General features: G+C 63.7%; 3 protein-coding genes across 4 annotated transcripts in view; 2 read left to right on the forward strand and 1 right to left on the reverse strand.

Moving 5' to 3' along the window:
- The window catches only part of PPFIA3 (PTPRF interacting protein alpha 3), a 28,101-nt gene extending 18,504 nt beyond the window's left edge, over positions 1–9,597 (forward strand). The window contains exons 19-29 of the mRNA XM_084906287.1: positions 105–198; positions 364–445; positions 1,098–1,298; positions 4,028–4,090; positions 4,258–4,284; positions 5,389–5,564; positions 6,477–6,574; positions 6,741–6,916; positions 7,926–7,994; positions 8,200–8,371; positions 9,415–9,597. Of these exons, the coding sequence (XP_084762413.1) occupies positions 105–198; positions 364–445; positions 1,098–1,298; positions 4,028–4,090; positions 4,258–4,284; positions 5,389–5,564; positions 6,477–6,574; positions 6,741–6,916; positions 7,926–7,994; positions 8,200–8,371; positions 9,415–9,473 (1,217 nt within the window). The 3' untranslated portion in view covers positions 9,474–9,597. The remainder of the gene's footprint in view (positions 1–104; positions 199–363; positions 446–1,097; positions 1,299–4,027; positions 4,091–4,257; positions 4,285–5,388; positions 5,565–6,476; positions 6,575–6,740; positions 6,917–7,925; positions 7,995–8,199; positions 8,372–9,414) is intronic.
- Positions 9,598–10,443: 846 nt separating this feature from the next.
- On the reverse strand, positions 10,444–14,526 carry HRC (histidine rich calcium binding protein). Its single transcript, XM_084905967.1, has 6 exons — positions 12,545–14,526; positions 12,403–12,473; positions 11,635–11,703; positions 11,320–11,374; positions 10,680–10,716; positions 10,444–10,568 (listed from the first exon to the last, which is right to left on the reverse strand). Exons 1-6 carry the CDS (start codon positions 14,319–14,321, stop codon positions 10,532–10,534), a joined length of 2,046 nt encoding a protein of 681 aa, XP_084762093.1. The 5' UTR covers positions 14,322–14,526; the 3' UTR covers positions 10,444–10,531.
- A 1,904-nt stretch (positions 14,527–16,430) lies between these two features.
- TRPM4 (transient receptor potential cation channel subfamily M member 4) overlaps positions 16,431–24,694 on the forward strand; it is a 36,311-nt gene continuing 28,047 nt past the window's right edge. For both annotated transcript variants that reach the window (XM_084905806.1, XM_084905807.1), the window contains exons 1-2: positions 16,431–16,550; positions 16,861–16,928. In XM_084905806.1, the coding sequence (XP_084761932.1) occupies positions 16,530–16,550; positions 16,861–16,928 (89 nt within the window). In that variant the 5' untranslated portion in view covers positions 16,431–16,529. The remainder of the gene's footprint in view (positions 16,551–16,860; positions 16,929–24,694) is intronic.

Consider the following 24,694-nt stretch of genomic DNA (forward strand, 5'->3'; position numbering starts at 1 on the left):
TAGGCCGACGCTCTATCCACTGAGCCACACCGGTTAGGGCACCATCATGGAATATTCTGCTTCCCCCTGAGTCTCTCCAAATGTTGGCCCCTCCCTGCCTCCAGCTGGAACTCCCTCCGACGAGACGCTGGCCACGGACCCTCTGGGGCTAGCCAAGCTGGCGGGGCCGGGAGACAAGGACCGGAGAAACAAGAGGAAGTGAGTGTGGGCGAGGGAGGGCGGAGGACTGACAGATTCCCATGCATTTTGCGCGAACCTCCTGCCGGGATGCTCCATTCATAACGAGTGTTTTGAGGGGCGGGGGGGTGGGGGGGGCCCGGGGTCCCTGCCCCTGAGAGCCTCCTGCCCTGCCCCTCTCCCCAGGCATGAGCTGCTGGAGGAGGCCTGCCGCCAGGGCCTGCCCTTCGCGGCCTGGGATGGCCCCACCGTGGTCTCCTGGCTGGAGGTACGCGGCCCAGAGATGCCTGATCCGGACCCTCAGCCCCTGTGACAGCCCCACCCTCCGGGCCCACAAGTGGGGGTGGGTGAGGGGGGGTGCGGTCCTGGGAGGAGCCAGACTTCCTGTGATCTCCTTCCTGTTTGTTCTCCTTCTCCCCCACCCCTGCCCCTTGGGGATGCTCACTTTGGTCCTGGTCTCCTGTTCTCTCTCTCTCTCTCTCTCTCTCTCTCTCTCTCTCGGATTCCCTGTCTATTTTTCGGCTTCTCTCCTCATCTCTGTGTTTGTGTCGTGGCCCATATTACTCCCCCATGCCTCTCTCCCAATGTTTTTGCTGCTTTCTCTCCCCACGTCTGTCTCTCATCTCTGTGTGTCTCTCTGATCTCTGTCCCTCTCCATCCCTCTCTTTCCCTCTGATGCTGGCACTGCCTTTCTCTGACTCTCCTCCCTCGTCTCCCTGTGTCTCCCTCTGACTCACGCCCCTTTGGCTTGCTCCTGGATTCTTCCCGCTGTGAACCGTGTGTCTTTCTGTCCTTCCCCCGCTTGCCTCTCCCCGTCTCTCTGTCTCTGTCTCTCCCCCATCTCTCCTGTTTCTCCTCTGACGTTATATTGTCTGTCTCCCTCCGCCTCTGTCCCTGTCACCCCCGCGTCGCGGGTCCAGCTGTGGGTAGGCATGCCCGCGTGGTACGTGGCCGCCTGCCGGGCCAACGTCAAGAGCGGCGCCATCATGGCCAACCTGTCGGACACGGAGATCCAGCGGGAGATCGGCATCAGCAACCCGCTGCACCGGCTCAAGCTGCGCCTGGCCATCCAGGAGATGGTCTCCCTCACCTCGCCCTCCGCGCCCGCCTCCTCCCGCACGGTGAGCGGCCGCGGCCAATCCCAGCCCTCGCTGCCTCGAGGCCCCGCCTCTCGCCTTCAGACTAGCCAATCCAGGCCTGCCTATTCCAGCTCCTTCCGTAGGCCTATTCTCCCTTTAGGCCACCTGGATTGTGCGGGTGGGGAGGGGTCTTCCCTGCCTCCCCTGTGCCCTAAACTCCAGTCTGTCTCCAACCGCAGCCAGAGGGCCCGTCCTGGAGAATAAGACAAACCCACACGGTTTCCCCCACGGTCCTGGATGAAAGACCATTGCCCCCGCCTTCCCTCACTCTGCTCCTTGGCACCAGCTTTTTTATTTATTTATCTTTTTTTTAAAAAAATATATTTTATTGATTTTGTATAGAGAGGAAGGGAGAGAGATAGAGAGCTAGAAACATCGATGAGAGAGAGTCATCGATCAGCTGCCTCTTGCACACCCCCTACTGGGGATATGCCCGCAACCAAGGTACATGCCCTTGACCGGAATCGAACCCGGTTCCCTTCAGTCCCCAAGCCGACGCTCTATCCATTGAGCCAAACCGGTCTCGGCTATTTATCTTTTTTAATATATATTTTTATTGATGTCAGAGAGGAAGGGAGAGGGAGAGAGAGAGAGAGAAAAACATCAATGATGAGAGAGAATCATTGATGAGCTGCCTCCTATACACCCACACTGGGGATCATATGCCCTTGACAGGAATCAAACCTGGGACCCTTCAGTCTGCAGGCTGATGCTCTATCCACTGAGCCAAACCAGTTTCGGCGAACCTGGGACTCTTAAAAATATATATATTTTATTGATTTTGTACAGGGAGGAAGGGAGAGAGATAGAGAGTTAGAAACATCGATGAGAGAGAGTCATCAATCAGCTGCCTCCTGCACACCCCCTACTGGGGATATGCCCACAACCAAGGTACATGCCCTTGACCGGAATCGAACCTGGGTCCCTTCAGTCCCCAAGCCGATGCTCTATCCACTGAGCCAAACCGGTTTCGGCCGAACCTGGGACTCTTGAGTCCACAGGCTGATGCGGTATCTATCCACTGAGCCAAACTGGTCAGGGCAAGACTTGATTTTCCTCTCTAGCATTCACGCCCTCCTAATGTTTTACCCTTTCATTCCACACAGACAGGTATGTGTACGGTGCCTCCTTCAGCAGTCAGCCCTTTGCCACCCTGGCTGTTCAGACGTGTATGTGCGTCTGAAGCAGTGGAATGTGATGTGTGGACATCATAACCGTTAGCCCCCAAATCACTTCAGCGGTGTCTCCGAAAAATAAGAGCTTCCCCACATAGCTGCCATGCCCCGTCACCTCAGAGCGGGACCGCTATTGCTAATTTCATCTCCTATTCAGTCTCTACTCAGCTCCTCTTCTTGCACATCCCAGACTCTACCACCGGGTCTGGCACTTAGGCTTCGTTGCATATATTTATTTTAAAATATATTTTATTGATTTTTTACAGAGAGGAAGAGAGAAAGAGAGTTAGAAACATCGATGAGAGAGAAACATCAATCAGCTGCCTCCTGCACACACACTACTGGGGATGTGCCCGCAACCAAGGTACATGCCCTTGACCGGAAGTGAGCCTGGGACCCTTCAGTCCACAGGCTGAGCCAAACCGGTTTTGGCATATATATATCTTTTATTGATTTTTAGAGGGAGGAAGGGAGAGGGAGAGAGAATGAGAGGGGGAGAGAAACATCCATGGGAGATCCAGACATGATTGGTTGACCGGGGATCAAGGCTGCAATCCCCCCGCCCCCACCCCCCCACCCATGTGTCCTGACCAACCGGCAGCCTTTGGTGCCTAAGAAGACGCCCAACCAACGGAGCCATCCTGGCCAGGGCACACAGGGTTGAATCCATGTGTGAATCCCTAACTCCTGCTCCACAAATGTGAACACACGTCCTGCTTCCCAGGACGTCCGCTCCTTTGCTGTCGCTGCCCCCTCACTCTGAACCTCTGAATCCTTTCTGTGCCTGTGTGAAGAGAGGGCATGCCATGGGCTCAGGCCGCCCGGCAAAACGCCCCGCAGCCCCCAATGGGAGCCTGAATCTGTTCAACCCGGAAGCGCAAGCTCTGAGACGCAGCAGGTGCTCAATAAACTCCTGCAGACCGAGGGGTCCCAGGTTCGATTCCGGCCAGGGGCATGTACCTTGGTTGTGGGCACATCCCCAGTGTGGGGCGTGCAGGAGGCAGCTGATGTTTGTTTCTCTCTCATTGATGTTTCTATCCCTCTCCCTTCCTCTCCGTGAGGAATATATCAATAAAGATATATTTAAAAAACACAACACAACAAAACAAACAAAAAAACCCCATGATCGCCAAAACCGGTTTGGCTCAGTGGATAGAGCGTCGGCCTGCGGACTGAAAGGTCCCAGGTTCCATTCGGTCAAGGGCATGGACCTTGGTTGCAGGCACATCCCCAGTAGGAGATGTGCAAGAGGCAGCTGGATCAATGTTTCCCTCTCATCGATGTTTCTAACTCTCTATCCCTCTCTTCCTCTCTCTGTAAAAAATCAATAAAATATATTAAACAACAACAACAACAACAAAAAACACCCACGATCATTCCTTCTCTCTGGCACTGGCTGGTCCAAGCAGTGACGGCCTTTCTGAGCCAGAAAGCAGGCTGGGTATAAACGAGCACGCCCTGACCTCCAGGAGCTGCCCCCTCCCTCTCCCTGTCTGCAAGTCCCCTCTCGCCTTCCTAACACCCCTGGCCCCTCAGTCCACAGGGAACGTGTGGATGACCCATGAGGAGATGGAGTCCCTCACCGCCACGACGAAGCCCGTGAGTGCCCCCTGCCGGCGGCTTTGGGGGTGGCACCGACTCTCTCTCTCGGGAGGGGCGGGGCCGGGCGAGTCCTTGGCTGTCTGTCCGTCTGTCCGTCCCTCCCGCCCTCCTCCGCCTGCCCCTTAACCCATCCCTTCTTTCCCCTCTTCCCACTAACGGGTCAGGAGACCAAGGAGATCAGCTGGGAGCAGGTAGGGGGCGCGGGCGGGCAGCGGGCGCATGAGCAGGCTGTGCACGCTGCATGGACCCCCTCCTCCTCCCCGCCCGCCCCGTCCCGGCTGGAACGTTCCACCGTCACCGCGGGGGGGGGGGGGAGCCCGGCTCCGGGCCGTGTGTGGGGAGGGGGGTCTATGTGAAGCCCGGGGTTCCATTGTGAGCTGCTGGCTTGGTGCGGGGCCATCCCATTGCCGGGGGCTGTGGGGACCCCAGGGCTTGTTCTATTGCTGTGATTAGAGGGAGACTGTGCACCCCTTTCCCGCCGGCTGCGGGGAAGGAGGCAAAGGGCAGCTTTTGGGGAGGCGCAGCTCCCTGTGCTCGCCGGAAGGGGGCGCATGCGCTCACCTGTCGGACAGAGCTGTGTGGCCGGGCTCTCGGCCTCCGGTCAGGGGCGAGGCATGGATCCTTTCCTTGCTAAAGTCGAGGAGGACTTTGGGCTGATCCAAACATTCCGGACAGTGCCAGAGTGACGGATGCACCACTTCCAGCTATGCTGGAAGAATCCGTTTTGTTCAGAGTAGTGAGGTTGGACTGATCCATTCTGAATTGTTTTTTTTTTTTAAATATATTTTATTGATTTTTCACAGAGAGGAAGAGAGAGGGAGAGAGAGGAAGATCGATGAGAGAGAAACATCGATCAGTTGCCTCTTGCACACCCCGCACTGGGGATGTGCCCGCAACCAAGGCCCATGCCCTTGACCGGAATCGAACCTGGGACCTTTCAGTCCGCAGACCGACGCTCTATCCACTGAGCCAAACTGGTTTCGGTGTTGCTCAGCCTTTAATGTTCAGTTCGCAGCCCCGGCGGGCCCTGTGAGGATGCAGGTTCCGGTTCAGTAGCTGGGGCTGAGACACCGCGATCCCAGCCAATCCGCAGGCGATAGGGAGCTGCGGGCCCACGGACCACCCCTGCGTAGACAGGCTCCGTGCCGTCATCCTGAGGGAGCGGGAGACCCCGCTGGAGGGGTCAGGGGTGGAAAAAGCACGGCCTCGGGTTGGGGTCAGGCTGTACCCCTGCGCACATACATGGGAAGGGAGGGGTCCGAGGGCCTGACCCTCCCCTGCCTGCCCCGGCCCAGATCCTGGCGTACGGCGACATGAACCACGAGTGGGTGGGGAACGACTGGCTGCCCAGCCTGGGGCTGCCCCAGTACCGCAGCTACTTCATGGAGTCGCTGGTGGACGCCCGCATGCTGGACCACCTCAACAAGAAGGAGCTCCGCGGCCAGCTGAAGATGGTGGACAGCTTCCACAGGTGGGTGCCGCCCACAGGCCCCCGGGGCCCATCTGCAGCGTCCAGCGGGGCTGGGAGCGGGGCTGGGAGCGGGGGGGATTCTCCGGAAACCGCCCCCCTGCCCCTTCCGTCAATAACCTGCCCGCTAGGAAAAGTCCCAACTCTGAGACAGCTCGGCTGGTGGAGGCCACACCCCTTCCAGGTTTGCAAATAAGAACTGCCTGCTGAGCCTAAACCGGTTTGGCTCAATGGATAGAGCATCGGCCTGCGGACTGAAAGGTCCCGGGTTTGATTCCGGTCAAGGGCATGTACCTTGGTTGCGGGCATATCCCCAGTAGGGGGTGTGCAAGAGGCAGCTGATCGATGATTCTCTCTCATCGATGTTTCTAACTCTCTATCCCTCTCTCTTCCTCTCTCTAAAAAAAAAATCAATAAAATATATATATAAAAAAAGAACTGCCTGCTGAAAGCACCCCAGCTTTTTGATGTCGATTCCGCACGCAGAGCAATCAGGCTGCCCTACATGTGCCACTCACCACAGAAGCCCTTTTTTTGCACCCCAGCTTTTTAAAAATAAATATATATTTTATTGACTTTTTACAGAGAGGAAGGGAGAAGGATAGAGAGTCAGAAACATCGATGAGAGAGAGACATCCATCAGCTGCCTCCTGCACACCCCCCCACTGGGGATGTGCCCGCAACCAAGCTATAATACATGCCCTTGACCGGAATCGAACCCGGGACCTCTCAGTCCGCAGGCCGACGCTCTATCTACTGAGCCACACCGGTCAGGGCAGCACCCAGCTTTGAGGTCGGCAATCACTAGAGCTGCCCCGATGGACTAACTCTGCCCTCTCCCGGAAGGCCAGGCGGTGGGGCGGGCCCCGCGGGAGCAGCAGGCTCCTCTGTGACGCCCCTTCCCCTGCCGCTCAGGGTGAGCCTGCATTACGGGATCATGTGCCTGAAACGGCTCAACTACGACCGGAAAGACCTGGAGCGGCGGCGGGAGGAGAGTCAGACCCAGATCCGGGGTGAGTAGGAGCGGGTGGGTCCCTGCGGGGGCCAGGCGGGAGGCTTGGGGCGGGGCTGGACAAAGGAGAAAAGCGCTGCCGTAAACCACGGGGCGGAGCCACCGCCAGGAAAGGGGGTGAATGGAGGACGGGCCCGCCGCTGAGCCGAGGGTCCCTGTGGCCCCAGATGTGATGGTGTGGTCCAATGAGCGGGTCATGGGCTGGGTGTCCGGCCTGGGGCTGAAGGAATTCGCCACGAACCTCACGGAGAGCGGGGTGCACGGGGCGCTGCTGGCCCTGGACGAGACCTTCGACTACTCGGACCTGGCCCTGCTCCTGCAGATCCCCACGCAGAACGCGCAGGTGAGCGCGGCCGCCGCCGGACCGCACCGGGCACACCCCCCAACCCCGCAGCCTGCAACCCCGCCCCTCCTCCCCCCCCAAACCCGCAGCCTGCAACCCCGCCCCTCCTCTCCCCCCCCCCAACCCCGCAGCCTGCAACCCCGCCCCTCCTCTCTCCCCCAATCCCGCAGCCTGCAACCCCGCCCCTCCCCCCCCAACCCCGCAGCCTGCAACCCCGCCCCTCCTCTCCCCCCCCAATCCCGCAGCCTGCAACCCCGCCCCTCCTCTCCCCCCCCAATCCCGCAGCCTGCAACCCGCCCCTCCTCTCCCCCCCCAATCCCGCAGCCTGCAACCCGCCCCTCCTCTCCCCCCAACCCCGCAGCCTGCAACCCCGCCCCTCCTCTCCCCCCCAACCCCGCAGCCTGCAACCCCGCCCCTCCTCTCCCCCCCCAATCCCGCAGCCTGCAACCCCGCCCCTCCTCTCTCCCCCAATCCCGCAGCCTGCAACCCCGCCCCTCCCCCCCCCAACCCCGCAGCCTGCAACCCCGCCCCTCCTCTCCCCCCCAACCCCGCAGCCTGCAACCCCGCCCCTCCTCTCCCCCCCAACCCCGCAGCCTGCAACCCCGCCCCTCCTCTCCCCCCCCAATCCCGCAGCCTGCAACCCGCCCCTCCTCTCCCCCCCAACCCCGCAGCCTGCAACCCCGCCCCTCCTCTCCCCCCCAACCCCGCAGCCTGCAACCCCGCCCCTCCTCTCTCCCCAATCCCGCAGCCTGCAACCCCGCCCCTCCCCCCCCAACCCCGCAGCCTGCAACCCCGCCCCTCCTCTCCCCCCCAACCCCGCAGCCTGCAACCCCGCCCCTCCTCTTCCCCCCAACCCCGCAGCCTGCAACCCCGCCCCTCCTCTCCCCCCCAACCCCGCAGCCTGCAACCCCGCCCCTCCTCTCCCCCCCAACCCCGCAGCCTGCAACCCCGCCCCTCCTCTCCCCCCCAACCCCGCAGCCTGCAACCCCGCCCCTCCTCTCCCCCGCAGGCCCGGCAGCTCCTGGAGAAGGAGTTCAGTAACCTCATCTCCCTGGGCACAGACCGGCGGCTGGACGAGGTGGGCGCCGCCCTCCGGGGCTGGGCTCCGGGCACCCCAGGGCGGGGCGGGGTGTGGCTGCCCGGAGGCGGGGCCGGGGCGGGGCGGGGCCGGGGCGGGGCGGGGCCGGGGAAGAGACACGGGAAGGGGCGGGGCCCGATGGAGGGGGCGGAGTCGGGGCGGAGGCAGCCGGCCCGGTCCCACCCGGACGCCGGTCCGTACCCAGGACAGCGCCAAGTCCTTCAGCCGCTCGCCGTCCTGGCGGAAGATGTTCCGGGAGAAGGACCTCCGAGGCGTGAGCCCCGACTCCGCGGAGATGCTGCCCCCCAACTTCCGCTCGGCCGCGGCGGGGGCCCTGGGCTCGCCGGGGCTCCCCCTTCGCAAGCTGCAGTCGGAAGGTGGGCGGCCCCCCCCACACCCCGCTTCTGGGGGGGGAAAAGGACCAACCAACTCTGCATCCCGGAGGCCTCCTCCCCCTCCTCCTCTTCTCCTTCCTCCTCCCCCTCCTCCTCCTCCTCCTCCTCCTCCTCTTCCTCCCCTCCTCCCCCTCCTCCTCCTCCCCCTCCTCCTCCCCCTCCTCCTCCCCCTCCTCCTCCTCCCCCTCCTCCTCCTCTTCTCCTTCCTCCTCCCCCTCCTCCTCCCCCTCCTCCTCCCCCTCCTCCTCCTCCTCCTCCCCCCTCCTCCTCCCCCTCCTCCTCCCCCTCCTCCTCCTCCTCCTCCTCCTCCTCTTCCTCCCCCTCCTCCCCCTCCTCCTCCTCCCCCTCCTCCTCCCCCTCCTCCCCCTCCTCCTCCCCCTCCTCCTCCCCCTCCTCCTCCCCCTCCTCCCCCCTCCTCCTCCTCCCCCTCCTCCTCCCCCCTCCTCCCCCTCCTCCCCCTCCTCCTCCTCCCCCTCCTCCTCCCCCTCCTCCCCCTCCTCCTCCCCCTCCTCCTCCCCCTCCTCCTCCTCCTCCTCCCCCTCCTCCTCCTCCTCCTCCCCCTCCTCCTCCTCCCCCTCCTCCTCCTCCCTCCTCTTCCTCCCCCTCCTCCTCCCCCTCCTCCTCCTCCTCCCCCTCCTCCCCCTCCTCCTCCCCCTCCTCCTCCCCCTCCGGCTTCTGGAGTGGCCGGGCCGCTCCCCTCCGGGCGGGGAAGGGTTCACCTCGCACCCTCTCTCCAGGGGGGGAATGAACCCGCCTGCTGTCCTCCGGGCACCGGGCACCAGTCTGCGGGAAAGGGAGGGAAACCGGCCAGGATGCGAAGGGGGATTCCGAGGAAGGTCCGCTCATTGGACCACACCATCACATCGGAGAAACCCCGGGGAGGACAGGGCGCGCGCGCGCGTGTGGGTGCGGGTGCGGGTGTGGGTGCCGGTGCCCGTGTGGGTGCGGGTGCGGGTGCCCGTGCGGGTGCCGGTGCGGGTGTGCGCGCCCGCTGACCCGCTGACCGGCTGCCCGCTCTCCCCCAGGCCCGCCCTCCGGGAACTCCCGGGCGGACGGCGTGTCGGTGCGGACCTACTCCTGCTAGTGCAGGCCGCCAGGTGAGCACCCGGGCGGTCCGGGCCCGGGCAGCACCGTGGACCCTCGCTGCAGGTGACCTCGCCCGGACGCAGCGCCTCCCAGAGGCCGGGCCGCCCCCTCCCGCCCGGGCGGCCTCGCCGCCGGGAGCTGCGCCGCGGACCGGACCATCCGCACCGCCGGCGGGGGCGCCCCCCCACATGGACTGGCCCGGACCGAACCACATGGACTGGACCGAGGGGGGGACGGAGAGGGCGGGAGGGATCCCGCCCCACACTCCCAGCTCCCTGCCCCCACTTTGTAATTTATTGATCAGTTTCTCACGGGAGGCGGGTGCCCGTCCCCCCCCCCCGGGAGGGGGCGGGGCTGTCCTCCCGGGGCCGCATGCGAGGAGAGGCGCCCCCCCGTCCTCCCCGGTCGCGGGGCCCCAGTCCTCCTCCTCCGTCCGAAAGGAGGGGAGGGGACTCGCTGCTACAAGCCTCGCCCCCGCCCAGTGCCACTCGGTCCCGCCCCCGCCTCGGTGCCCGGCGGCCCGGGGCCAGCTGCGGGCGGGGCCCCTCTCCCCAGTGTCTGTGTCCCCGGGGCCCCCGCCCCCCGTGCCGTGGCCGTGTCCGTGCCCCGGGGGTGGGGTGCGGGGGCGCAGGGGGCGCGCCCCATGCCCTCCGCCCCGGGGTTTGCATGGGAGCATCCTCTTTCCGCGGGGCCGCTGGGCGAAGGGGCGCGGGGCGGGGCAGGACGCGGGGAGCCCGCGCCCCGGACCCGGGCGGCCTCCCCGCCTCCGGCGCCACTCAGTGATCACGGGTAAAGAGAACTGTTTCAAAACGCGCCCGAGTGGACTGAGTTATTGATCCATCAGGACCTTCAACCACCCACCCGACCCACCGCCCCGCGGACCCAGCACAGCTCTGCTCCCTCCGACCCAGAGCCCCGGGTCCCGATCCCGCGGCGCCCCGGGGAGCCAGACCGACGCCTGACCAGGAGGGCTCGCGGGTCACGTTTATTCGGAGAAATAAATACGGCTCGTGGGGGTGGGGGGCCGGGAGGGAGTCCGCGCCGCCGCGGGGCCGGCTAGGGCTCGGGCGTCTCCAGCAGGTCCGCCAGGGCCCTGCGGGGGGAGCAGAGGTCAGGCGCGGGGAGCTGGCTGAGCTCCCCATCCATCAGCCCCCGGGACCCGCAGCCCAGGGCCCCCGCCCTCCGCACACACACACACACTCACTGGTACAGGGACGCGGAGAAATAGTCCACGTAGCTTCCTGCAGGGGAGGAGAGGGGGCGGTGTGAGGGGTACCCCCCGGCGGACTTAGGGGGTCACTTTTCACCGCGTCCGGGCCAAGCCAGCTCCGCCCTCTTTTCCTAATTCCTCCCCCAAACCCAGTTCCTTCCACTCGGGGACCTCGGTTCCTTCAATTCTTCTCGCTCCGGCCCCGCCCCTCCAGTTCCAGGCCCGCCCCTCAGCCCCGCCCCCAATCTTAAAAAAAATTTTTTTTTGCACGATCAGGTTTATTTACATTTGCCCTAAAAGTGCTAATAGTAAAACCGAGCTCCATAAAAATACAATATTCAGAGATTACAGCAGGCCCTACGGTTCCACGATCGTCTTTTTGTAAAATACATATTTTTTGGCTTCAGCATCCATCCCCAGCCTTCTGTGGGCGCAGGCCCCGCCCCTCCGTTCCCGCCCGGCTCCACCCACAGGCTCAGCCTTGACCTAGCGGCACACCTCGCCTCGCCCCACAGCCTCCCAGGCCCCCCAGGACTCACCTCCCTGGGCCCGCCCGTCCTCAGGCTTCCCCTGAGAACCCCCCCACCCCCTCCACCACCACCACCACCACCACCACCACCACCACCACGCTTACCTGGGGTGCAGACAGTTTCGCAGACCAGCGGGCAGAGGTAGCAGAACTGGCAATGCTGGGGGGGAGGGGGAGGGGGAAAGAGTGAGTGGCAGGCCGCGGTCAAAGGCAGCGTCAGGATTGGGGGGGGGGGGGGGCGTGGGGTGGAGGCTTGCTAGGTGGAGGTCAAGGTCAGAGGCGGGACTGGAGTGGGAGCCAAGGCTGCATCGGCGGCAAGGGGGTTCGGTCAGATGGAGGTGCAGAGGCCAGGATTGGGGTCTGGGCCACCCTGAGGCGGGCGTGGGGCTTTGAGTTCTGGGGGGGCAGGGGGTGTCTCACCTGGCACTGGTCACAGTGCTCCCCCATGTTCTCCTCGTCACAGTGACAGTTCTCACACTCAGTGCATCGCTGGGGACCGGAGGGGGCTGGTTAGACGGAAACCTTAACCCCTTTGGGAGCCACCTGCCCGTCTCCCACCCTTCCCAACTCTCACCCCATTACCTTCCACCCCAGCTCAGTGTCGCCCCCCAGAGCCACTCCTGCCTGCTTGGTTTCCCATCCCCCCATCCCTGTGGTGGGGCTGAGGTGCTCCCTTCTCCCCTTTCTTACTCCCCACAGCCCCAGCCCCGGGCACCCTCCTCTCCCGTCCTGGTCACAGACCTTCCTCTCCTCACACCCGCCCCTTCCGGACCGTGCCCCAGCCTCCCCACCGGCTCCTCGGCTCCAGTCCCCCCCCTAAACGGCCCCCGCAGTGTCTTTCTCCACCTGGAACTGCCCCTGCCCTTCCTTTTTTCTTTCTCTTTTATTTTATTGATTTTTTACAGAGAGGAAGGGTGAGGGATAGAGAGTTAGAAACATGGATGAGAGAGGAACAGAGATCAGCTGCCTCCTGCAACACTCCCCACCAGGGATGTGCCTGCAACCAAGGTACCTGCCCTTGACCGGAACCGAACCTGGGACCTTTCGGTCCGCAGGCCGACGCTCTATCCACTGAGCCACACCGGTTAGGGCTGCCCCTGCCCTTTCTTTGCTCAGAGCCCTCCCCAGGCAGCCCCAGGCCCAGGGACGAGTTGCAGGGACGGCTTGGTGGCCGGGGCTGGGACATACGTTGCAGAAGGAGCAGTAGCCGCACAGGGACCCTGGCTGGTAGTTCCCGTACTCCTGGGCGTCCTGCGGGCCTGTGGGGACAGGAGGGCAGCAGTGACCACTCGGACGCGGCTCCTCCCGCTCCCCGGGGCCCACGGCTTACCGGCCTCGCCGCGCTCCTCCTCGCTGGAGCCTCCGCCCGCCGCCTCCCTCCGGGCCAGCGGGTTGGGGATGATGGTGAAGGGGAGCTGGGCTTCCTCCAGCCCCTCCTCCTCCACTTCCTCCCCCTGGCGGGCCTGAACCTCAGTCCTCTCTCCTCTCCTCTCTTCCTCCTCCTCCTCCTCCTCCTCCTGCTCCCGGCTCAGGCTGAGGCCACGGCCTCCCTCCTCCTCTTCCTCGTCCTCCTGGGCCAGGCGGGTGCCGCCTTCTCTCTGCTCTGAGCCTTCCTCCTCCTCCTCCTCCTCCTCCTCCTCCTCCTCCTCCTCCTCCTCCTCCTGCGAGCTGTGCTCTCCTTTCTCCTCTTCCTCTTCCTCCTCAGAATCTCCTTCCCCCGAATGGCTGCTGTCCCGGACCCCCGTGTGCTCTGGGGCCTGGGGGCTCATTGCTTTGACGGACACTTCCTGGCCGGTCCCTCCGTCGCCCGGGCCTTGCTGACTGCGAGCGGGGGCCTCTCCGTCCCCGGGGACTCGGCGGGGGTGAGGGCGGGGCACGTCTGTGCTATATTCATCCGCGGGGTACCCCTCCTCGGCGCTCCTGGGGCCCCGCGGCTGGTAGCTGGCCACGTGGTGACTGAACTTGGCTGCGACCTCCTCCTCCTCCTCCTCCTCATCCCCAAGGCTGTGGGGAGTATGGTGCCAGTGCTCCATGGACAACTCCTCCTCCTCCTCCTCCTTGGCTCCGTGGCCTTGATGCCCACGGCTGAGGGCATGGTGGTGGTGCCCGTCTGGGGCAGCGTGGTCTTCCTGCCCGTGGCCTTGGCGCCCGGGGGCCTGCAGTCCATACTCCTCCTCCTCCTCCTCCTCTTCTCTGTGGCCTCGGTGTCCGTGGCCAGGCACGTGGTGGGGGTGCTCCTCGGAGTCGTCTTCTTCCTCTTGGTGCCTGAACCCCCAGTGTCCATACTCATTGGAGGCATCTTCATCATCGTCATCATCGTCATCATCATCATCATCGTCTTCTTCTTCGTGGCCTCGGTGTCCGTGGGCAGGGACGTGGTCGTGGTGCTCATCGGAGCCGTCTTCCTCTTCTTCCCTCCTGTGGCCGTGGGACCTGTGGGCCTGGAGTCCATGCTCCTTAGAGACATCATCGTCATTGTCGTCATCATCATCATCATCTTCTTCTCCGTGGCCTCGGTGCTTGTGGGCCTGGTGTCCATACTCAGTAGAGACATCATCGTCATCATCATCATCTTCTTCTCCGTGGCCGCGGGGCCCGTGCCTCATGACGCGACGCCGATACTCACTGGACACGACTTCGCTCTCCTCCTCGTCGTGGTGGCTCCCGTGGCTCCCGTGGCCGGGGGAGGGGCGCCCATGCTCCTCCGGATCGTCCCCCTCCTCGTTCCCACGGCCACGCTCCGTGGAGGCCTCCTCGTCGGAGTCACCCTCCTCTCCGGCCCCGTGGCCTCGGAGCCCGTGGCCGTGGAGCTGGCGACTGTCCTCCCCGGAGACACCGCCCTCGTCCTCCTCTCCGCGGTCCCGGTGGCTCCAGAACGGAGGCCCGCGGTCCGCGAGAACAGCCTCGCCCTCGTGGCCGTGGCCTCGGTGGCTGTGGCCGGCGTGGCCGAACTCACCGGACACGTCCTCCGAGAAGACGCCGGCATTGGTGTTCCAGTTGCTGGGGCCGGGCCCTCGCAGCTGCTGGGCCGGAGCCGGAGGGAGGAGCAGGCTGGCCACGGCCGCCCAGAGCAGGGCGGTGTGCAGCCACGGCCCGCAGCGGCCCATGGGGACGGACGGGCGGCAGGCCTTGTCCCAGGCTCGCTCTGGTGGCCACTGGTGGCGACGTGGGTGAATGTTGGGGGCTCTCGTCTCTCCCGGAGTCTTCCTCTTTCTCTCTGTCGCCCCTTTGCCGTGGCTCCCCCACCTCTGCCCGTCTGCCTCCCTCTGGCCCTCGCTGCCGGCCCGGACACCCCGGTGAGCAGTCTCCGAGCCCCTCACCCCTCGCGGGCCCTCCCTCCCACCTGCCAGCCTATAGGGTCTCTCCCCGCCCCTCTCTGTGGCTAAATTTACTCTGGGCCCTGAGTTATTCTGGGTCAGTCCCCCTGTCCTTCCCCTCCTGCTCCTGTTCCCCCTCCTCCTCCTCCTCCTCCTCCTCCTCCTCCTCCTCCTCCTCCCCCTCCTCCCAGCTGCGAGGGGGTGGGTGAAGGGGTCTCTCCTTGGTCAGGAGAGGAGGGTTCGAGGGCCTTGACCTTGGACTCCCAACAAGCTCATGGTTGGCAGCTGCAAAGACCACAGCTAGACTTGTAACAGGCCACCTCGGGGAGCCGGGCAGCGGGGGGCCAGGAGGGGTGTGTTTGAGGGGTGACGCCGCTGGGTGGAGGATGGGGGTTAGACCAGGGGGTTCTGGCGGAACAGGAGACTGTGCTGAGCCAGTGGATGCCGATCGGAGGCTTTCCCGAGGGGCCAGAGGAGCTGCTCCCAGCACCCCGTGCCCTGACCTCCTGTCCCTGGCACAGACCTGGGCAGGGGCCGGCCAGGCCGGGCTATAAATACACAGGGGGCTCAGGTTACCGGCCAGGGACAGCTGTCCCTGTCAGAGCTGGCTGGCGGGGACCTGTGTGTCCGTGTCCCCCGCTCCGCACCCCCTCCCGACGGCGCTGCGGGTCCCCAGCCCCTCGTCCCAGGTCTTCCTCTCTCCCTCACGGCTCCCTCCCTCCGCCTCTCGGCTCCCTGTCCTGGCTCCCCAGATCCCGGCCCCCTCCCTCTTCGGCTTGCCTTCCCCTCTCACTCTGAGTATCTGCCCTCTGCCCTAGTCTTGGCCACCCTCCCAGGGTCCCTGTGCCCCCTCCCTGGTCTCTGTCCCCCTCTCTCTGTGCCTCTGTCCCCCATTCTCTGTGCCTCTGTCCCCCTCTCTCTCTGGGTGTCTGTCCCCCTCTCTCTCTGGGTGTCTGTCCCTCTCTCTCTGGGTCTCTGTCCCTCTCTCTCTCTGGGTGTCTGTCCCTCTCTCTGGGTCTCTGTCCCTCTCTCTCTGGGTGTCTGTCCCCCTCTCTCTGGGTCTCTGTCCCCCTCTCTCTCTGGGTGTCTGTCCCTCTCTCTCTGGGTCTCTGTCCCTCTCTCTCTGGGTCTCTGTCCCTCTCTCTCTGGGTGTCTGTCCCCCTCTCTCTCTCTGGGTCTCTGTCCCCCCCTCTCTCTGGGTGTCTGTCCCTCTCTCTCTGGGTCTCTGTCCCTCTCTCTCTGGGTGTCTGTCCCCCTCTCTCTGGGTCTCTGTCCCTCTCTCTCTGGGTGTCTGTCCCCCTCTCTCTGGGTCTCTGTCCCCCTCTCTCTCTGGGTGTCTGTCCCTCTCTCTCTGGGTGTCTGTCCCCCTCTCTCTCTGGGTGTCTGTCCCCCTCTCTCTCTGGGTGTCTGTCCCCCTCTCTCTCTGGGTCTCTGTCCCCCTCTCTCTCTCTGAGTCTCTGTCCCTCTCTCTCTCTGGGTCTCTGTCCCTCTCTCTCTGGGTCTCTGTCCCTCTCTCTCTGGGTCTCTGTCCCCCTCTCTCTCTGGGTCTCTGTCCCTCTCTCTCTGAGTCTCTGTCCCTCTCTCTCTGGGTCTCTGTCCCTCTCTCTCTGGGTCTCTGTCCCTCTCTCTCTGGGTCTCTGTCCCCCTCTCTCTCTGGGTCTCTGTCCCTCTCTCTCTGGGTGTCTGTCCCCCTCTCTCTCTCTGGGTGTCTGTCCCCCTCTCTCTCTGGGTGTCTGTCCCTCTCTCTCTGGGTCTCTGTCCCCCTCTCTCTCTCTGGGTGTCTGTCCCCCTCTCTCTCTGGGTGTCTGTGGCTCTGTCTGCGCCTCCGCCTGGCAGCCCGTCTGCCTCCGCCCCGCCTCGCGCTCCTGCGTCGGGAGCCGGAGACGCCCCGCCTCCGGGCCGGCGGCCAGCCGGGAAGCGGCAGATCCGGTTTGCCCGGGGCGGACCTGAGGTCGGGGTGGCGGAGGGAATGCGGGGACCCGGATAGGCGGCGGCGGCATGGCGGGCCCGAAGGAGCAGGTACCGGCCGGGCCGGGCTGCGGGCGCGGGGAGCGGGCGCCGGGTCCCCGAGAGGCGGGTGGGGACCCCGATCCGGGTCAGACGGAGAAGGGGTTTGGGGGGGCCGGGACCTGGGTCCCTGGGAGCGGCGAGGAGGGGGGTGCGGGGTGGGACCCCTAAGTCCAGGGGAGGAGGCGCAGGGTCCCTGGTCCGGGTCCTGGGCGGGGCGCGGGGCGCGGGGCGCTGGGCGCGGGGCGCGGGGCGGGGGGCGCGGGGCGGGGGCGCCGGGTCCCAGGGAGTGGCCTGAGCCCCGCCCCTGTCCCGCCCCCAGAGCTGGATCCCCAAGATCTTCAAGAAGAAGACATGCACCGCGTTCATCGTGGACCCCGCAGACCCGGGGTGAGGAGCCCCTGGACCCGCCTGGCGGTCCGGACCGCTGACCCCGCCCCGGGGTCCTCCCCTTCCCCCCCCCCCCCCCCCCCGTCCCCCCTTCCCTCCTCCGGCTCTGGGACGCGTCCAAGGGCGTTCCCTCCCGCGCCGTCCTGAGGCGGGTTTGGGTCTCCGCAGACGCAGACGTGGCCAGTTTCTCACGCTCTTGCCCGGGGTCAGAGTTAAAGCGCCAGCACTCGGGGGCGTGGACCATGTCACCCTCCTCTCTGAGGTTCTGTCTCTTTCTTTCTCCCCGTCTCTGTCCTCTGTGTCACTTTCTTCTGTTTTTCTTTTTTGGCTGTCTCCGTTCCTTCCTTCCATCCATCCACCCGTCCATCCTTCCTTCCATCCACCCATCCACCCATCCATCCATCCATCCATCCACCAATCCATCCATCCATCCATTCACCCATCCACCCTTCCTTCCTTCCTTCTTTCCTTCCTTCCTTCCTTCCTTCCTTCCTTCCTTCCTTCCTTCCTTCCTTCCTTCCACCTATCCATTTATCCATCCATCCTTCCTTCCTTCCTTCCTTCCTTCCTTCCTTCCTTCCATCCATTCATCCATCCTTCCTTCCATCCATCCATCCATCCACCCATCCATCCATCCACCCACCCATCCATCTTTACATCCATCCATCCACCCACCTATCCCATCCATTTATTCTTCCTTCCTTCCTTCCTTCCATCCACCCACCCTTTTTTCCATCCATCCATCCATCCATCCATCCATCTATCCATCCACCCACCCACCTATCCATCCATCCACCCTTCCCTCCCTCCCTCCATCCATCCATCCATCCATCCATCCGTCCATCCAAGAAAGCTTCCCTCGGCGCTCACTTCTCAGGAGCACAGGCCCTGCCAGGGTTCACATGTCACCCAGGGACGCGTGCTGTGTGGCTTTGGGCAAATCATCGCACCTCTCTGGCCTTACCTGTGCTCGGAGCACAGAAGCAGACCTTAGCCCCTGGGGCTACGGTGAGGAACGCCTGTGTTATTCCTGGCGCAGTGCCCGGCCATGGTGAGCAGGAGACATGCCTGCAGCTCCGGGGCCGGAGCAGGGACTGCCCGTGCGGGCCGCAGCTCGCCTGGGTGACGGACGCCGGGTGTGGGGTGTGTGGGGGAGTCAGACGGTTTGCCACTCCTGAGCAGCACCCGGCCTCAGCCACTGCCTCTCAGGTGGGTTTGGGCTGTCTGGTTACCGTGGAGACCATCTCCGGGGCGTGGACCATGTCACCCTCCTCTCTGAGGGTGTGTCTTGTCTGCGCCTGTCATATCCATGCGGTCTGCTTGCCACGGTGGGTCAGCAAACAGCTATGCGTGTGTGGGGTGAGAGTTCAAAACTTCCTGGTGGACGCCAGGGCGTGGCCAGGAAAGCAGGGACCTCTGGGCTAGTGGGAGGGAGGAGGGGGGCGGGCGGGAGGAGGGGGGCGGGCGGGAGGAGGGGGCGGGCGGGAGGAGGGGAGCTGGGGAGGAGAGGGCATGGCCCCTGTCTTGGGGAGGAGGGAGGGGCCAGTGCGGTGACCTCTGAAGGAGGATCCGGGTTCGGCAGGTGAAGCGGGCTGGAGAGGGGAAGGCAGAGAGGGACTCCAGGCCTGGGAACAGCCTGTGCAGATGGCCCTCTGTGGACCCCGCGGTGAGGCTTGAAAATGGAGCAGAGGCCGAGACCTGTTTGGCTCAGTGGATAGAGCGTCGGCCTGCGAACTGCAAGGTCCCAGGTTCGATTCTGGTCAAGGGCATGTGCCTTGGTTGTGGGCACATCCCCAGTGGGGGGTGTGCAGGAGGTGGCTGATCGATGATTCTCTCTCATTGATGTTTCTAACTCTCTGTCCCTCTCTCTTCCTCTCTGTAAAAAAAAAAAAGAAAAAAGAAAATGGAGCAGAGTTCAGGGTGCGAGAGCACTATCTCGGGAGAGTGGGGGCCCAAGAGGTTGGCTGGGCCGGCCCTCACGGGGCCTCCGATGCCAGCTCGAGGGTCAGGGTCCTTGTCCCAGGCTGCCCTGGGCTGCGGGGCCACGGGAGGGGCAGGGCCAGCTCTGGGTGCGGGGAGACCCTGAGGGGGGTGTCAGGATGGATAGGAGTTCGGAAAGCCGGGGAAGAGGTCCGGCAGGGGTCCAGGCGGGAGGGGAGGAGGCCTGAGCCAGGACAGGCTGTGGGGATGCGGGAGGAGGGGACACAGAGGAGGGGCTGCGTGCGGGTGGGTAGGAGCTCGAGGATTTGGGCTAAGGTGACCAGACGTCCCGCTTTTGGCGGGACAGTCCCGATTTTTAACAATTTGTCCCACTTCCTTGGCATTTTTAAAAAAAGTCCCCATCAGTCCTGATTTTTTATTTTATTTTCATTTAAAAAAATATATTTTATTACCGAAACCGGTTTGGCTCAGTGGATAGAGCGTTCGCCTGTGGACTGAAAGGTCCAGGTTCGATTCCGGTCAAGGGCATGTACCTTGGTTGCAGGAACATCCCCATTGGGGGGTGTGCAAGAGGCAGCTGGTCGATGATTCTCTCTCATTGATGTTTCTAACTCTCTATCCCTCTCTCTTCCTCTCTGTAAAAAAAAATCAACAAAATAGATTTAAAAAAATAAAATAAAAAAGTCCCGACTTTTTTAAAATGCCGAGGGACGCGGGACAACGCCTGGTCACCTTAATGGGGGAGCAACGAGAGTGGCCCCTGGACCTTGGGCTGGGGGCTGAGAGACGGCGGGGTGTCCCCGCCCTGAGGGACCAGGACGGGGAGGAGCAGGGCTGGGGGACCTTTCGGGGCTCGGTGAGAGATGTGGTGAGCTGGGGCCCCCCAGGGGGACTCGGGGCCTTGCAGACTGGGTGGGGGGCTGAGGGGGAGGCCGGGGACTCCCATCCAGGGCCTGAGCAGTCCTCACTGCGGGGTGTGATGGAGGCTGGAGGTGGGGGAGGCGCTATGGGAGAAAGTGCAAAGCCAGGGAGGCAGCCGACTGGCCATTCTGTGACCTTTCCCCCCCACCCCCCATGGAGGCGGGTTTGCAAACACCTGTCTCCACCAGTAAATGCTGCCTCGGGCACCGGGCACCGGGCCTGGCACAGCCCCTCCCTTCCCACCGAGGCTTCCTTCCTTAAGCCACTGGCCTGGCCCCGGAGCTGCAGGTTTGAGGCCGGTGTGGGGCAGCCGCGTGGTCCTGGATCTGGGGACCACCCAACCCGCAAGCTCAAGCCGGGGAAAGCCACAGAGGAGGGAGGGCAGGGCAGGTGCTCTGCCGGGGCCAGTTCCTGGGAGCAGAGCCTTTCTTTAAAAAAAAAAAAAAAAAAATATATATATATATATATATATATATATATATATATATATATATATTATTGATTTTTCACAGAGAGAAGGAAGAGAGATAGAGAGCTAGAAACATGGATGAGAGAGAAACATTGACCAGCTGCCTCCTGCACACCTTCCACCGGGGATGTGCCTGCAACCAATGTACATGCCTTTGACCAGAATCAAACCTGGGACCCTTCAGTCCTCAGGCCGAGGCTCTATCCACTGAGCCACACCGGTTTCGGCCTTTTTTTTTTTTTTTTTTTTTTTTTTTTTTTTAATATATTTTTATTGGTTTCAGAGAGGAAGGGAGAGGGAGAGAGATAGAAACATCAATGATGAGAGAGAATCATTGATCGGCCCACCACCAGGGCATGTGCCCTTGACCAGAATCGAACCTGGGACCTTTCAGTCCGCAGGCCGAGGCTCTAGCCACTGAGCCAAACCGGCTAGTGCCTGGAGCTGTGGCCAGCGCCACTTTGATTGCCGGATGAGACCTGAACAGAGGCCATTGTGTTTGGGGACTTGCGGTAATTGCTGATCGTATCTCATATCTTATCTCAGGGAACCACTTCAGTTCCCATGGCCGCATTGAGTGGGAGGGAGGGAGGGAGGGAGGGAGGGAGGGGCGAGGGCAGAGGGGAGCGGCCAGCTCTGTCCGGCGGACTTCAGCCGGGGTGGAACTGTCCCACAGCCACAGCCAGCGTGCACGCTGGCCACACGTGGCTCCTGACCCCTCCGAGGAAATGGGTTTTTAATTTTCATTTATGTGTTTTTAAAACTAGAGGCGCCCTAGCCAGTTTGGCTCAGTGGATAGAGCGTCGGCCTGCGGACTCAAGGGTCCCGGGTTCGATTCCGGTCAAGGGCATGCACCATGGTTGCGGGCACATCCCCAGTAGGGGGTGTGCAGGAGGCAGCTGATCAATGTTTCTAACTCTCTATCTCTCTCCCTTCCTCTCTGTAAAAAAGCAATAAAATAAATTAAAAACTGGAGGCCGGTTGCACGAAATTCGTGCAGGAGTAGCCTTCTATCCCCCCGCGGCCGGCACGCGCCTCCTCTGGCAGCCGGGACCCGAGCTTCCCTCCCTCCGGCACCGGCAGGCGCCCAGGATCCCCTCGAAGCCCCGGCTTCGTCCGGAAGGAGGGAAGGATGGACATCCAGTCTAATTAGCCTATTACGCTTAATTATTATTACAGATACATTTTCATTGATGTCGGAGAGGAAGGGAGAGGGAGAGGGAGATAGAAGCATCCATGATGAGAGAGAATCATGGATCAGCTGCCTCCGCCCACCTCACACTGGGGATCGAGCCCGCAATCCGGGCGGGTGCCATGACCAGGAATCGAACCCTGACCTCCTGGTTCATAGGTTGATGCTCACTCAGGCTGGGCTGAATTTTTAAAATATATATATATTTTATTGATTTTTTACAGAGTGGAAGGGAGAGAGCTAGAGAGCTAGAAACATCGATGAGAGAGAAACATCGATCAGCTGCCTCCTGCACACCCCCGACTGGGATGAGTCCGAAACCAACGTACACGCCCTTGACGGGAATCGAACCCGGGACCCTTGATTCCTCAGGCAGGCCGACGCTCAATCCCTGAGAGGGGCAAGCAGGAGCCAGCTGATGTCTCGCTCTCAGATGGATGTTTCTCTCTCTCTCCCTCTCCCCCCTTCCTCTGTCTCTCAAATTAAAAACTCTTTACGCCTGGCCGGTGTGGCTCAGTGGTTGGGCATCAATCCAGGAGCCAAGAGTCGCGGTTGGATTCCCCGTCGGGCATGTGCCTGGGTGGTGGGCCCCAGTGGTTGGTGCTTCTCTCTCACCGATGTTTCTCTCTCTCTCCCTCTCCCTTCTTCGCTCTCTAAGAGAAATCAATAAAAACATAAAAAACACTCACCTCTGGCCAGTCTCATTTAGAAAGCAAGGGCTGGCCCTGGCCGGTTTGGCTCAGCTGGTAGAGCATCAGTGGACTGAAGGGTCCCGGGTTCGATTCTGGACCGAGGCACAGGCTTGGGTTGCGGGCTCGGTCCCCAGTGGGGGGCGTGCAGGAGGCAGCCCATGGATGATTCTCTCTCACCACTCTCCCTTCCTCTCTGAAATCAATAAAATATATTTTAAAAGAAAAGAAAAAGCAAGCAGGGGCTGCCTGTATGTCTGTTCAGGGGGAAAGGGTCACGTGAGATGCCCTGGCCGGGAGGAGAAGCAGCCACACAGACAGTCCCGGTGAGGCCAGGTCAGGGTGCCGGCTCTCGCTGAGCCACTGCCAGCCTCGTTCGGAGCCACAGCGGCTTCTCTGCGCTAAAGAGCCGAGCGCAGGGCTGAGCGCAGGGCTGGGCACAGGGCTGGGCACAGGGCTGGGCACAGGGCTGGGCACAGGGCTGGGCGTGGGTGCCCGCTCCGGCCCAGCCGCTCCCGGACTGAGAGGAATGACGTGCAGCCGAGGTTATTTAAAGCTGGGGCGCCGCCCTCATTGCAGGGATCGGCATTCCCCGCGGGCGCCTCTTAGTTCTGCGAGCCCGGCTGCTGCTCTTTTTTTTCATCTGCGGGGGAAATGTACTTATTTGTTTATGTTTTCATTGATTTCAGAGAGGAAGGGAAAGGGAGAGATAGAAACATCAGTGATGAGAATCACTGATTGGCTGCTTTCTGCACGCCCCCTCCTGAGGATCGAGCCCCCAACCCAGGCATATGCCCTTGTCTGGATCCGAACCGGGACCCTCCAGTCCAAAGGCCGATGCTCTATCCACTGAGCCACACCAGCTAGGGCTAATATATTTTTATTGATTTTTTTTACAGAGGGGAAGGGTGAGGGATAGAGCGTTAGAAACATCGATGAGAGAGAATCATCGATCAGCTGCCTCTTGCACGCCCCCCACTGGGGATGTGCCCGCAACCAAGGTACATGCCCTTGACAGGAATCGAACCTGGGACCTTTCAGTCCGCAGGCCGACACTCTATCCACTGAGCCAAACCGGGTTCGGCTCTAAAACATGTCTTTATTGAATTCAAGGAGGAAGGGAAAGGGAAAGAGAGAGGAAAAGAAAGAGAGAAACATCTATGATGAGAATCGTGGATCGGCTGCCTCCTGCATGCCCCTTATTGGGGATTGAGGCCCCAACCCGGGCATATGCCCTTGTCCGGAATCGAACCCGGGGCCCTACAGTCCAAAGGCGGACGCTCTGTCCGCTGAGCCACACCAGCCTGGGCCTGAGGGAAATTTAGCTCAGAGAGGTGAAGCCACTTGCCCGAGGCCACACAGCCGCCTCAGCTCCAGCGGGCGTGCTCTCTGAGTCTCTGGCTGTTCCTTTCCGGTGAGCGCGGTCCCTGTGGAGGGGCAGCAGGGCCGCCGCTCCTCCCGGGGGGCAGGGCAGGGCGGCTCCCTCCCCGCCCGCCCGGCGCCCTCAGGCTGCGGCCCAGGGGGGCGGGGCAGGGCAGCGGGACGGCCCAAGGGGGCGGGGCAGGGCAGCCGGACGGCCCAGGGGGGGCGGGGCAGGGCAGCGGGCGGCCCAGGGGGGCGGGGCGGGGCAGCGGGACGGCCCAGGGGGGCGGGGCAGGGCAGTGGGACGGCCCGGGGGGGCGGGGCGGGGCAGCGGGACGGCCCAGGGGGGCGGGGCGGGGCAGCGGGACGGCCCAGGGGGGGCGGGGCAGGGCAGTGGGACGGCCCAGGGGGGGCGGGGCGGGGCAGCGGGACGGCCCGGGGGGGCGGGGCAGGGCAGCGGGACGGCCCGGGGGGGCGGGGCAGGGCAGTGGGACGGCCCAGGGGGGGCGGGGCGGGGCAGCGGGACGGCCCAGGGGGGCGGGGCGGGGCAGCGGGACGGCCCAGGGGGGCGGGGCAGGGCAGTGGGACGGCCCGGGGGGGCGGGGCGGGGCAGCGGGACGTCCCAGGGGGGGCGGGGCAGGGCAGTGGGACGGCCCAGGGGGGGCGGGGCGGGGCAGCGGGACGGCCCGGGGGGGCGGGGCAGGGCAGCGGGATGGCCCGGGGGGGCGGGGCAGGGCAGTGGGACGGCCCAGGGGGGGCGGGGCGGGGCAGCGGGACGGCCCAGGGGGGCGGGGCGGGGCAGCGGGACGGCCCAGGGGGGCGGGGCGGGGCAGTGGGACGGCCCGGGGGGGCGGGGCGGGGCAGCGGGACGGCCCAGGGGGGCGGGGCGGGGCAGCGGGACGGCCCAGGGGGGGCGGGGCGGGGCAGTGGGACGGCCCAGGGGGGGCGGGGCGGGGCAGCGGGACGGCCCAGGGGGGCGGGGCGGGGCAGTGGGACGGCCCGGGGGGGCGGGGCAGGGCAGTGGGACGGCCCGGGGGGGCGGGGCGGGGCAGCGGGACGGCCCAGGGGGGCGGGGCGGGGCAGCGGGACGGCCCAGGGGGGGCGGGGCAGGGCAGTGGGACGGCCCAGGGGGGGCGGGGCAGGGCAGCGGGACGGCCCAGGAGGGGCGGGGCGGGGCAGCCGGACGGCCCAG

The sequence above is a fragment of the Pipistrellus hanaki genome (assembly GCF_964339955.1).
Source record: "Pipistrellus hanaki genome assembly, chromosome: 15".
NCBI classification, from domain to species: domain Eukaryota; kingdom Metazoa; phylum Chordata; class Mammalia; order Chiroptera; family Vespertilionidae; genus Pipistrellus; species Pipistrellus hanaki.

Coding starts and splice junctions, on each gene's coding strand:
- HRC (XM_084905967.1), bottom strand. CDS start 14,321: ATGGGCCGCTGCGGGCCGTGGCTGCACACCGCCCTGCTCTGGGCGGCC. Junction 12,474..12,544: donor GGAGGAGCGCGGCGAGGCCG/GTAAGCCGTGGG, acceptor CTGTCCCCACAG/GCCCGCAGGACGCCCAGGAG. Junction 10,717..11,319: donor CGAAACTGTCTGCACCCCAG/GTAAGCGTGGTG, acceptor CCTCCCCTGCAG/GAAGCTACGTGGACTATTTC.